A 13,629-nucleotide genomic window follows, 5' to 3' on the forward strand; every position below is an offset into this window, starting at 1 on the left:
ACCAACTTGTCTAATCACCTCCACATTTGTGTCCTCAGTTTCAACATCCACTGGTGAGGCTGCCGGACAACATGGTCCTAGTGTCTGTTATTGACCCGTAAGTAAATCACACAAACAAAGTATGATTAAACATGGCTGCTGCTGTCTAACATGGACATCTGTGTCTCTGTCTAAAGGAGCGGACAGTTGTCCTATTGGCCTGTTGCTGTGGAGCCTGCTCCTCCTCCTCCTCCTCCACCTACTGCTGCTCCTCCCCTCCCCACCACATCAAGGTAAGTTGCTGATGCTGCTTTTGGACAATATGTGACTGATCATGATGAAATCATCAATGATCAGGTGTTCAGGTCTGTGTGATCATTATTATAATCTCTGTCTGTGTATTGGGCTTTAATTCATCTGAACAGCTTCCCAGAGATGAATTTGAATTGTATTTATTCTCATAATGTAGCCTACTTGTGTCCTCACATGTGCACACAGTGGTATCTTGTGTCCTCACTTTTGTTTTTCCTGTTTTGTTCCTGTAGAAAAAGAAAACATGAAGATGAAGCAGCTTCACAGCCGCACATCAAGAAGCCAAGGAATGCCTTCATGCTCTTCCTCAATGAGCAGAGGCCCAAGGTCGCTGCTGAGAAGGGCATGAAGGGCAGTGCGGCTGTGAACGCAGCTGTGGGACAGATGGTAAGAAACACTCTGGATCAAGAGTTTGGTTGAACTGATGTCATCTACTGCATTTTGGCAGCTATTAGCCAGCACTGATCTGACACTATGAGCCTCAGAATGCTGACTGCAGTTCAATTAATGGCCACAGGCACCAATATTAACAAGGCTTTTCTGATTTTATGACACACACACACAGCAGAAACACACATCACTGTGTACTGCAGGTGTGTTTTAGTACATGTGCTGACATTGAGTTGTCGTCTGTCCACAGTGGAATTCACTGTCAAAGGAGGAGCAGGCGAGGTACTATGAGGAGGCCGAGGCAGAGCGGCTGCTCCACACTATGCTGTACCCCGGGTGGTCGACAGCAGCCAACTATGTAAGCACACTCTGCTCACATACAACTACGACACAACTCCTCCACAGACAGTGAAAACAGAGTGTAATGTGTGTCATGTGTTTGATTTTAGGGCAAGAAGAGGAAAAGGGTGAGGACGAGGGCTCCAGCCACAACAGGTAAATATGCTGTTTGATGCAGGTGGACACACACAAAGTGTCACAGAGGACTGATCATGTTTGTGTTTGTGTTTCTACAGACTGAGAGGACGGACGCAATGTGAAGAAGTGTATTTCTGTAAATAGTTTTGTAATAGTGTTTTTTGCTTGTTCACCTTTTTTGTCTTGTAAATAGTTATTTTACATATTAATTTATTTTTTATTGTATATAGTTTTATTTTACCTCTTTATTATTACATTTTATAATAAATCTTGTTTATAAATTGACAAAACCTCTTTTTTTGCTGATAAGTCACACTTATATAGGGAAGACATTTTTTACAACAGAACAAATATTGTAACCATAAAGCAGACAGCCAACGACAAGTTTGTTTAACTTTGATTTTCATTAACTAGATTGAAATATTACATCTTATCTTACACTGGAGTTCGTGTGTGTAATGATACACAATAATACTATCTTCAAATGTCATAGCACTGTAAAAAATACAGACATATTCTGTTGTTAAGAATGCTGAGGAGTTTCCTCAGCATCCTCCTCTCCGTCACCTCCACCACAGACTCCAGCTCCACTCCTAGTACCGAGCCAGCCTTCCTAATGAGCTTGTTGAGTCTGTTGGTGTCGGCCGTCTTCATCCTTCTGCCCCAGCACACTACAGCGTAGAAGATGGCACTTGAGACCACCGAGTGGTAAAACCTCTGCAGCGTGGTCTGGCAGACATTAATGGACCTGAGTCTCCTTAGGAGATACAGGCGACTCTGTCCCTTTTATATTGTTTCATAAGCTCTGTTTGAACAAATCAGCAGGTTTTCAGGTCTGCATGGACACACAAAGTTGGCTGTCAGTCACTTCACCGTGTGGTCATACACTGGATGTATATCTGAAGACATGAAGCATCAAGATAAGCAAATCTTACAGATGTTACAAAATCTGTAATAAACAATGGCTTCTGTAAACCATGAGACAAAAGGTGGCTATTACTGCAGGAGTGCCTCTCATGAGTTATCATCATTGCATTTGAATGTAACAGTAAAAGTGAAGCCACACTTTTGGGTAATGGCAGGTGTGTATCCTTATAATCATCATCATCATCATTTGTGCTGCATGTAATCAAACAGTTCTTCATATCACTCAGCTCCTTTTGGGCTCTACTACCACATTTCAACAGTGAGACACAGATAACTTGATCTCCTCCTGATCAGAGGAGCAGTGAGAGGTCTTACTGTTAAGATCATTAAACAACACGGAAGGTTTGGGGCCAAACCAGACAGACAGCAGAGCTGCAGGCTGAGAGACAGAGGACTGTAGGCTGATGCTGGACTGAGAGTTTGATGCTCTGCGCTGTGTTTTTATAATGTCCATTCCTGATGTGGTGCTCTGGCTGGTCGGTTAGCGAACAAGTTAGCTACTGGCTGCTAACATAAGTCCTTCAATGACAGGCTGATTAGCGTTAAACTAAAGTAAGAATACTGCTGACTGTCAGCTGCTTCTATGAGTAAAATGCAGGGTAAAAAGTGGAGGATGATTATTTTTCATCCATATTTATCATCCATTCAGCCTCTCTTCACTCGATGCCCACAGCCTGGACCATCACACAGGTATCAAAATGATAGTTGCCCAAAGTGTGTACACATTACAACCTTTTATGCTGCTTATCTGAAAGCACTATCATTGCTAACAAAGAATTATATTTATGTATAAAATGCAGTCCTATTTTAGTACAGTGAAATATTTCAGTTTTGTCTGAATAAGCAAGGACATGTGTTTGAGCCAGTACAATTGTAGTGCTCTAGTGTACATGCCTTATGTTAGTTTAATTAAAAAAATATATAGACAATGGGGAATTTCATCCATTTCAGTCATCCATTTTGCAGCGTGTCATGTTTGTTTTCTGTAATGTTTGTGCATGTTTGTTCCTCTGTCTCTCCTTCATCCTCTCTGTCCTGTCTCTCTCTTCTATTCTCTTCTCTCGCACTATATTAATAAAACTGAATTAAATTGAATTGCAGCCTTCCCCCTTATTTAATGACCTCCGGGGGTGTGCTCACGGGGGGGCTCGCCCGGGGAGTAATTCAATGTAGAACCGCCACTTATTGAACCGTAAGTAAATCACACAAAGTATGATTAAACATGGCTGCTGCTGTCTAACATGGACATCTGTGTCTCTGTCTAAAGGAGCGGACAGTTGTCCTACCGGCTTGTTGCTGTGGAGCCTGATCCTCCTCCTCCTCCTGCTGCTCCTGCTGCTGCTCCTCCCCTCCCCACCACATCAAGGTAAGTTGGCTGATGCTGCTTTTGGACAATATGTGACTGATCATGATGAAATCATCAATGATCAGGTGTTCAGGTCTGTGTGATCAATATTATAATCTCTGTCTGTGTATTGGGCTTTAATTCATCTGAACAGCTTCCCAGAGATGATTTTTAATTGTATTTATTCTCATAATGTAGCCTACTTGTGTCCTCACATGTGTACACAGTGGTATCTTGTATCCTTACTTTTGTTTTCTGAAACACAGTCCTGGGTGTGTGAGACACAGTGCAAAACAAATATGTCTGCCTGCTTGTGTCTCAGCATGAGGCCTGAACCGGAAGATAAACATTCAGCATCACCAACATTCTAGAATTCTGGGCTGGCAGCAGAGGAGGCCAAGTGGGCGTGGCCTGCTTGGATCTCTTTGATCCCTGGCAACATCATGACATCATAATGACTTCCTAAAGTCTTTATGATGTCATTAGAACATCATAAAGGCTTTGAGTCCTAGGCAACATCATGACATCATAACGACTTCCTAAAGCCTTTATGATGTCATTAGGACATCATTAAAGCTTTATGATGTCATAACTATGTTTATAAGTGGACATAGACAGGGTCACCTGCAACAAACATGCAACAGAGAGCTGCAAAGGTTTTTAAATCATTTGAGAACGTCAACGCGGGAGTTTCAACTGTACAACAGTTTCAAGAAGATACGAAAATGACCAACAATCAAGTGTTCCCCTCTACTCAGGAGACTGTGTCAGCAGCTGAATCCAAAGTCAGCCTGCAAGCCATCAATCAACAGCTTGATGCCATCCAAAGCCAAGTGACCATGCTGAAGACACAGCTTCAAGGCTTGCCCTGTGATCATGAGCAGGTACAGATGCAAAGTCTCCACCTTGAACAAGAGGTTGAGGAACTCAGCAAAAACGTCCAAAACTATCAGAAGATGGCTGCGACCATGAAGGTGTCCAGAGACGCCAATATGCGTAAAAATAGGGCCCTGCAGAAGGAGCTCAAGGGTCTGAAAAAAGACATGGAGAGGGAGAAAGACTACAAGCTCGTCTGTCAGGATCTTGTTGTAGACCTCAACAACTGGCTACACAAAAATATGAGTCTGGCTGAACAATGCAAGGCGATGAACAGAGAGCTTTACATGAAGAAACAACAGAAGAAGAGATATAAAGAACTACAAGCTGATCAGAAAGCTGCAAGGGCCGGACATTTGGACATCATCAAAAAACGCAGCCAGACCTTCCAAAGACTGATGGAGGACTGGAAATACAACAGTGACAAGATTCAGGAGCAGATAAACATCAACAACCAACTAATTCTGGACATTCATACTTCCAAGGAGAACTATGAACAGTTGTTAATTTTAAAGGAAAACTGTAAGACTATGGAGGAGGACAAAAAAGCTCTGAGCAAGCAGAACGAGGCTCTGCAGAAGACACTTGTGGATCTTCAGAAAAAGATCCACAAGGAGAGACCTGTGGAGGCCAAGTTCAACAGTCTAAGAGCTGAAACTGAAGACTTGGACAAGAGCAACGGAGCTCTGCATCAAGAAATTGTGACCTGCCACAAGAGTTTGCAAAACAAAAGGGTTCTGGACATCAAGTATGAATCCTTAAAGAAGGAGAACAGGGCCATCCAACAGCACCACAAATTCTTATGTAAAGAACTTGAGGAAGTCCAGAAGGATCTTAAGAAAGAGAAAGCTCTGGGACAGAAGTGTGCGGAGATGAAGGCCAGGACAGACGTTCTGTCAAAACAATGGGAAAACAGCATCAGGGAAATTCTAGAGCTGAACGCCACAGGAAGTGACCTCATCGACAGTGAGAACGCAGCTGTGGAGCAGGAGATTCAGCAGGTCCACCAAACCCTTCAAATAAATAGAGTTTCGCAGAAGATAGCTGAGGCCATGAAGTTGTCCAGAGACGCCCATATGTGCCAAAATAGCGCCCTGCAGAAAGTGCTCGAGAGTCTGAATAAAGACTTGGAGAAGCAGGAAGACTACCTGATCACTAATGAGGAAATCTCTACAGAAATCACAAAGCTGTTCAAGGAAAACAAGAATCTGACCGAACAAATCCAGGTCATGAACAAAGAGCTTCAGATCAGGAAAGAACGGAAGGACAGATTTAAAAAACTACAAGCTGAACAGAAAGCTGTAACAGCAAAACAACAGGACCTCATCAAAGAACACAGCAAGGCCTTCAAAAGGCTGATTGATGAGCAGGGCTGGAAATATGACTGTGACAAGCTTCAGGAGGACATAGACATCATGAATCAGGACAACAACAGACTGATTCAGGAAATTCAGACCTCCAATGAGAACTGTGCAAAATTGGTAGCTTTCAATGAGTACTCTACATTTTATGAGGGATATAAAACAAATATGATCAAGAAGAAAAAGACTTTGCAGAAGGAGCTAGCGGATCTTCTGAGAAAGATCCACAAGGAGAAATCTGTGACAGCCAAGATCCACAGTATATCAGGTGAAATTGGAGACCTGGACAAGAGCAACAGAGCTCTGTGTGAAGAAATTGTGTCCCACAACAAGAGTTTGCAACACAAAAGGTTTCTGGACATCAAGTATAAATCCTTAAAGGAGGACTACGGGGCCGTCCAACAGCAACACAAGCTCTTATTTAAAGAACTTGAGGAAGTCCAGAAGGATCTTGGGGAACGGAAAGCTCTGGAGCTGATGTGTGTGGAGGTAAAGGCCAGCTCAGACGTTCTGTCAAAACAATCAGAAAACACTGTCAGTTCACCAGAAGAGCTGGACGTGGCTGAGGAGCTTCAAGAGGCTGGATTTACTACTACATCCAGTAGTATTAAGAGTTTCTTCTCACACCTTTTCCAAAAGCTCCCTATAGATTCACACACACGACCACAGACAGGGGAAGGTGCAGGTCCAGGTTACCGCATTTGCTCTGTGAGAGCGACTCACAGTCAGAGCGATAACATGTACAGTGAGTTTTCTAGAAACCATCAGTGTACCTGTAATGCTCTGATGTTCCTGGCCTACCACACTGAAGGTTTGTGCTTTGACACAGTGGACCTTGACAAAGTCCTTGTGCTCGGCAACTCTGTCTATGTTCAAGTGAAAACAAACCTTTTGGCAGAAGGTAGGTTTCAGAACGATCACCTTGCCGTAGAGGAGTTGCCCCAGCAGGTGCAGACGGACACCAAACGTTATAGCGTCTGCATGGCTGAAATCAGGTTGGGAAGCCTGCACGGAGACCCACTCAGAGCTGTAAATGAAAGTTGGTATTTGCCACTTGCCACACGTCTTCAATGTCTGTTGGAAGATGTCAGCCATGCTTTGCTGATCGTGTCCTGCGAGTGCATCGCGGTATTTCGTGACAGATCAGGACGCTACGGAGTGTTTGACCCACACTCCAGAAGTGCAGCAGGCTTGCCTCAAACAGAAGGAACTGCAATTATGATGACTTTTGTTTGCCTCACTGATTTAATCGATCACTTGTACAAGCTCTTTGAAGACTTCGGTCCTTCTGCTGGGTATGAGTTTGTACCTGTTTCTTTTAAAACCATCAATGTGTTAACTCAACCCCAAAGATCTTCTGCACCAAGTCCAGAACCACAACTCATTGTGACCAAGACAGACAACCCAGCATGTCTGGACATGGCCCAAACACAGGCCACAAAATTAGAGACAGACACAGTCTCTGAAATCTGTATGCAGGTGTCACAAACTAGTGTAAGTGACCACAAACCAAAGAAACTACCAACATTTGCTATAATTAGTATTAAAGATTTGTCATCCTCATCAAGCTCATCAGAGTGACCAATCAGCCTTAACGGGTGTCACTGGATAATTCTTACACCACCGTGTTTCCACCTTTGAACAAAACAACAACAAAAAATTACAAAATAAAAAGAATTACAATAAAAAAACAGCAGCCCAGTACACAGTTCATATTAGTTTTGTAAAATAGTAGTTTACTAACAACGTCTTTGCTTTGATTTAAATGTTTCATATATTTTATATATATTGTGAACACAGAGTAGACTTTACATATTCAGGGCTCAGACTGCTGCATCAAACACTGTGTGTGTGACTGCCCCCTGATGGAAGAACAAGATGACTGCAGTCAAGAAGTCAGAACCAACCACACACTCTGTGACTGACAACACAACATTTAGTGTATAAAACACAGTGAATAAAGGCCTCACAGCGTTCCATCCATTTCAATGAGAGTATTGATGAAACACTGAAACTCTGTTCAGTGTGATGACAGCAGGCTTCAGCTTTCAGAGGTGCTGTGGCCGTTTCACAGGTTTGTCTTGGTTTGTTTTCAGACATGTTAGAGGATCACACACTCTGCACCATCACATGTGTTTCTGTGTTGTTGGTGCACACAGCATCACTGCTGCATTACTGTGTGTCAGACCAACTCACCTCAGCTTTATTTATAAATCAACCCTGTTGGTTTATTAAGATGTACTTTAGTACATACTATTGATATAGTGTTTTAACTTTATACAAAAAAAGGAACGCTTCATCAGTTCCTTTCCTACAGTCTGACTGAAACTCACAGTCACACTCTGTGTCAGCTTTTACACTGCACTTCTGCACACACACACCTCTGTCAGTAGGTGGCGCTGAAGGACACATTATATATGTTCTCAGCACAGAAACAGAAAGTCTCCTCACTGTAGTCTCACAGTCATTAGTGAGTCTTTAGACCAGTCAGACCAACACAGGTGAGACTGAGCTCCTCCACCACATATAAACCATGTTTCTCCACCAACAGTTAAAACTGATGGAGCTGATGGAGGAGCAGAGAAACGTCTTCAAGAGAACCCTACAGGTCCAGACTCCTTTTGAACCTCTTGTATGAAGATGACCTGGATGAGCCTTCATCCACATGCTGGCTGTAAACTGATCGCAGTCAGAGAGAATGTGTGAGGAGCAGTGAACCAGCAGCTCTGTGGATGTAATAACAGACATGCTGCCTCTTTTCTGAGACCAGCTGTGTCCTGGACTGACCCCCTTTTACAATGAGGAATGCTGTTGGTGACTTTTATATGATCTACAGCAGAGACAGGAAACAGACGGAGCAGAATACAGGAGGAGGGCCTGGTCCCTGGGCTCAGCTCCACCTGTTTTGTGGGTGTGACACAAAACCCAGTGGCACAAACCACACCCACCAGTTTCCTTCTTTCTGGGAGAAAGGAAAAAAACTCATTCTCACCCACTTTCAGTCACGGTTCTGATGCTGCTCCTCCCCTCCCCACCACATCAAGGTAGGTTGTTGATGCTGCGTTTGGACAATATGTGACTGATCATGATGAAATCATCAATGATCAGGTGTTCAGGTCTGGCAATCATTATGATCTCTGTCTGTGTATTGGGCTTTAATGCAGCTGAACAGCTTCCCAGAGATGAATTTCAATTGTATTGAATGTCATAATGTAGCCTGCTTGTGTCCTCACTTTTGTTTTTCCTGTTTTGTTCCTGTAGAAAGAGAAAACACAATGAGCAGCCGCACATCAAAAAACCAGGAACGCCTTCATGCTCTTCCTCAATGAGCAGAGGTCCCAGGTCGCTGCTGGGAAGGGCATGAAGGGCAGTGCGGCTGTGAAGGCAGCTGTGGGACAGATGGTAAGAAACACTCTGGATCAAGAGTTTGGTTGAACTGATGTCATCTACTGCATTTTGGCAGCTATTAGCCAGCACTGATCTGACACTATGAGCCTCAGAATGCTGACTGCAGTTCAATTAATGGCCACAGGCACCAATATTAACAAGGCTTTTCTGATTTTATGACACACACACACAGCAGAAAACACACATCACTGTGTACTACTGGCCTGCAGGTGTGTTTTAGTTACATGTGCTGACAGTGAGTTGTCGTCTGTCCACAGTTGGAATTCACTGTCAAAGGAGGAGCAGGCGAGGTACTACGAGGAGGCCGAGGCAGAGCGGCTGCTCCACACTATGCTGTACCCCGGTGGTCGACAGCAGCCAACTATGTAGCACACTCGGCTCACATACAACTACGACACAACTCCTCCACAGACAGTGAAAACAGAGTGTAATGTGTGTCATGTGTTTGATTTTAGGGCAAGAAGAGGAAAAGGGTGAGGACGAGGGCTCCAGCCACAACAGGTAATATGCTGTTGATGCAGGTGGACACACAAAGTGTCACAGAGGACTGATCATGTTTGTGTTTGTGTTTCTACAGACTGAGAGGACGGACGCCATGTGAAGAAGTTTATTTCTGTAAATAGTTTTGTAATAGTTTTGTTTTGCTTGTTCACCTTTTTTGTCTTGTAAATAGTTATTTTACATATTCATTTACTTTTTTATTGTATATAGTTTTATTTAAATTCTTTATTATTACATTTTATAATAAATCTTGTTTATAAATTGACAAATCCTCTTTATTTGCTGATAAATCAGATTTATATAGGGAAGCCATTTTTACAACAGAACCAATATTGTAACCATAAAGCTGACAGCCAACGACAAGTTTGTTTAATTTAAAAATATTCAATTCATTAGATCCACTAGATTTAAATATTACATCTCATCTTACACACACAATAATACTATCTTCAAATGTCATAGCACTGTAAAAAATACAGACAAATTCTGACAGTAATAAGCTGTTTGCCATTAAAACAGTAGTATACTTTTAAAACAAAGCACTCTGGCAAAATTTGTCATTTTGCATGGTTATATTAAACCTGTCACTACTGTGTAGTTACAAGTCTTTGCCACTAGAGAGCACTCCTCCCTAACAGTCTGAGAGAGTCCTTGTCCTCTGAAAAATCCCAGGACTGGTTAAACAGCTGTAATGCAGAATTCATGTGCTACATCCTGCCAACAATTCACTGCTCGGGTTTAAGCCACAACAATTTTTAATCTGCTGAGATTAATAAGAGAAGAGAAGAGAGTGGAGGAATAACCAGTGAATGACTGCATATGACTCTTACAATGATAAAAAATGTAACAAGATTATATTTAGACAGTAGATACTTTTACTAGTGTCAGTAGATTTTAATTGATCTTATTATTATTATTTGGCCATTAGTGGCCATTAGTGGCCATTTGCCTTCATGCAGCCCTCATGGAGTCTGTTTCTGACAGTCTGAGCAGAAACATGCATATCAGTGTCCTGCTGCAGGTCATGTTGCAGGGCTCTGGCAGTGCACCTCCTGCTCCTCCTTGCACAAAGGAGGAGGTAGCGGTCCTGCTGCTGGGTTGTTGCCCTCCTACAGCCCCCTCCACGTCTCCTGGAGTACTGGCCTGTCTCCTGGTATCTCCTCCATGCTCTGGACACTGTGCTGACAGACACAGCAAACCTTCTTGCAGCTCTCATTGATGTGCCGTCCTGGATGAGCTGCACTACCTGAGCAACTTGTGTGGGTTGTAGACACCGCCTCATGCTACCTCTAGGGGTGAGAGCACTGACAAAATGCAAAAGTGATCAAACATCAGGCAGACAGGATGAGAGCAGAGAAATGGTCTGTGGTCAGCACCTGCAGAACCTCTGTTTTATAGGCCTTGTCTTGATCACTGCCTCTCATTTCCACCTGTTGTCTGTTCCATTTGCACAACAGCAGCTGAAACTGATTCACAGTCAGTGTTGATCCTAACTGGACAGGCTGATTTCACAGAGGTGTGACTGACTTGGAGTTACATTGTGTTGTTCAAGTGTTCCCCTTGTGTAGTAGCAGTGTATTTTTTTTATGTATGGCCCTTGCCTGTGCCATCATAAGTTGTTATCATAGCATGGGATGAGCTGCAGGTACAGATAATACTTTCTCTCTGGATGGAATTACTTTCGCCTCCACTACGACTGTGAGGAACCTCAGAGTTATCTTTGATCAAGACATGTCTTTGTCTCTCATATTAAACAGGTCTCCAAGACCGCTTTCTTTCTCCTGCGTAATATTGCTAAGATCAGGAGCATCCTCTCTCAGAGTGATGCTGAAAAGCTAATCCATGCTTTTGTCACTTCAAGACTGGACTACTGCAACTCTTTATTGTCAGGATGTCCACATTACTCCATCAACAGTCTGCAGCTGATCCAGAACGCAGCAGCTAGAGTTCTGACAGGAAGCAGCCAAAGGGATCATATCTCTCCTGTCCTAGCGTCTCTTCACTGGCTCCCAGTGGACTCAAGAATACACTTCAAGATCCTTCTTCTAACCTACAAGGCTCTTCATGGACTTGCTCCATTGTATCTGCAGGACCTGATTGTACCACTATGTTCCTAATAGGACACAGATCTCTGAGTGCAGGTTTACTTGTAGTTCCTAGGATTCATAAAAGTAGAATGGGAGACGAGCTTTTAGCTTCCAGGCACCGCTATTATGGAACCAGTTACCAATCTGGGTCCGAGAGGCAGACACTGCCTCCACCTTTAGGACTAGACGTAAACTTTTCTGTTTAGTAAGGCTTACAGTTAGCCTTAGACATAGTTGTGTAGCATAGCTATGCTGCTCTAGGCCTACGTTGTCGGGGGGCACAACATGATCCACTGAGCAGTTTCCAACTCACCCTCTGACCTCTCCTCTACTCTCCTTAGTCTGGCTCATACTGGGTAATATCGCTGCATTAATCTGTGTTTAGTCCGGCCCTGACCTCCATCTCTAGGCCTATGTTGTCGGGGGCACAAACACAGGGTCCTGTGAAGCGCTGTGAGACAATGTCTGATTGTAATATGCACTATATAAATAAAACTGAATTGAAATTGAATTGAATTGGTCAGCACCGTCACCTTGCAGCAGGTTTGGATCTACGGCCTGGACCTTTCTGTGTGGAAGTTCACAGTTCCCTCGTGCCTCTGTGGGTTAAACCCCGGGTGCTCCAGCTACCTCCCACAGAGATGCTTAATTAGCTGAATTGGAGCTTGATTGGAGGTTCCAGCCTGTTTTGTAAACTCATTTTTATATAGATATATGTATATTTGAGTGCAATTCTGTACAAGAATTCAAAAATGAATAATTTGTAAATACATGTAATTCTGTAGATAAATATACATTTAACCTTAATTTAACTTTCTTGTTGAAACTATGGTCTGATGTTTATAGAAACTAACCAAGAGCTGGCAGAGTTGTGTAGATGTAATCAATGCACTTTAATAAAAGTAGTTTGCACTTTAGATCAGAGGCACATTAAAAGTGCAATATTTCAATAATGTGCCATCATAAGTTGTTATCATAGCATGGGGATGAGGCTGCAGGTAAGTATCTAATGCTAAAAACAAAGTTAAATCTAAATAAATGTAATGCATGCAGTGGTCAGCACTGTCACCTTGCAGCAGGTTCTGGATCTACTGGCTTTTTGTCCTTTGTGCATGTGTCTACTAAAATTACATAATCCAAATTTCTAGTTTTTAAATAATGGACCTTCTTCTGTCTGGGATCAGGCAATGGCTGCAGGCTTGCTTATACTGTAGTAAAGCTGGGTGCAGTAACTCCCCTCAGCCAGTAAGTGGCAACATGCTTTTAAAGCTTTTTCCAAGAGCCTTTAACCCCATCTTGAAGCTCAGGGCCATTCCTCAGAACACTAGTGACATTTTCCTGTGAAGCTATTCGACAATAGGGATAAAGGTTTTGAAAACAGAGCATTTAAGTTTGTAGATAATGTTTTATCTAAGGGAAATAAGGGAAATGTTTAGGCTTGTGGGCAGCAGTGGCTCAGTTGTATAGCAGGGTTGTCCAGTAACCGGAAAGTTGGTGGTTCGATCGTCACTGTTGTGTGTCCTTGGGCAAGACACTTTACCTGCACAGCCTCCAGTGTACTCACTGCTGTATGGTGCTCTTTGCTGGGCTGCCTTAAGCAAGTTCCCCATTGTGGGACTAATAAGGGTTTCAAAATTAATTTAATTATAATACAGAGCTGGGCAGGGACGCCATAATGGTCATGGTTTCCATGGACCTCTTGTGGCACTGCATAGTGTCCTAGGAAATATGAGCATCCCAGTGTAGGCTAAATAGATAATGTAAATTGTGTATATTTCAATACTGTGTCAAATTAAGAGTGTTTGGATGAGTTGGATCCGCCATTTTAATTGTGATGCAGCGTATGCCTTTAAAGGCTCATGAACCACCCGATCACACATAGCGCAGCAGTTTGCAGGGAATCACTGAATCATGGGAACCAGAGTGATAATGCGCACTTCTCTGTCACCAAGGCAACCACTATACG

At 43.0% G+C, this 13,629-nt stretch overlaps 1 protein-coding gene across 1 annotated transcript; it reads left to right on the top strand.

Moving 5' to 3' along the window:
* Positions 1 to 71: 71 nt before the first annotated feature.
* Positions 72 to 1,280, top strand: LOC114445052 (transcription factor 7-like 1-B). The gene is made up of 6 exons (XM_028419994.1): positions 72 to 97; positions 177 to 272; positions 525 to 678; positions 932 to 1,039; positions 1,131 to 1,148; positions 1,257 to 1,280. The coding sequence occupies exons 1-6, from the start codon at positions 72 to 74 to the stop codon at positions 1,278 to 1,280; spliced, it is 426 nt and encodes a 141-aa protein (XP_028275795.1).
* Positions 1,281 to 13,629: the final 12,349 nt, after the last annotated feature.

This window comes from Parambassis ranga, chromosome 13 (assembly GCF_900634625.1).
Source record: "Parambassis ranga chromosome 13, fParRan2.1, whole genome shotgun sequence".
Taxonomy (NCBI): Eukaryota; Metazoa; Chordata; class Actinopteri; family Ambassidae; genus Parambassis; species Parambassis ranga.

Excerpts from the sequence above, each read along its gene's own strand:
- LOC114445052 (XM_028419994.1), top strand. The coding sequence starts at position 72 with ATGGTCCTAGTGTCTGTTATTGACCC. Across the intron at positions 98-176 it reads CTAGTGTCTGTTATTGACCC|GAGCGGACAGTTGTCCTATT; the intron begins GTAAGTAAATCA and ends CTCTGTCTAAAG. Across the intron at positions 273-524 it reads CCCCTCCCCACCACATCAAG|AAAAAGAAAACATGAAGATG; the intron begins GTAAGTTGCTGA and ends TTGTTCCTGTAG.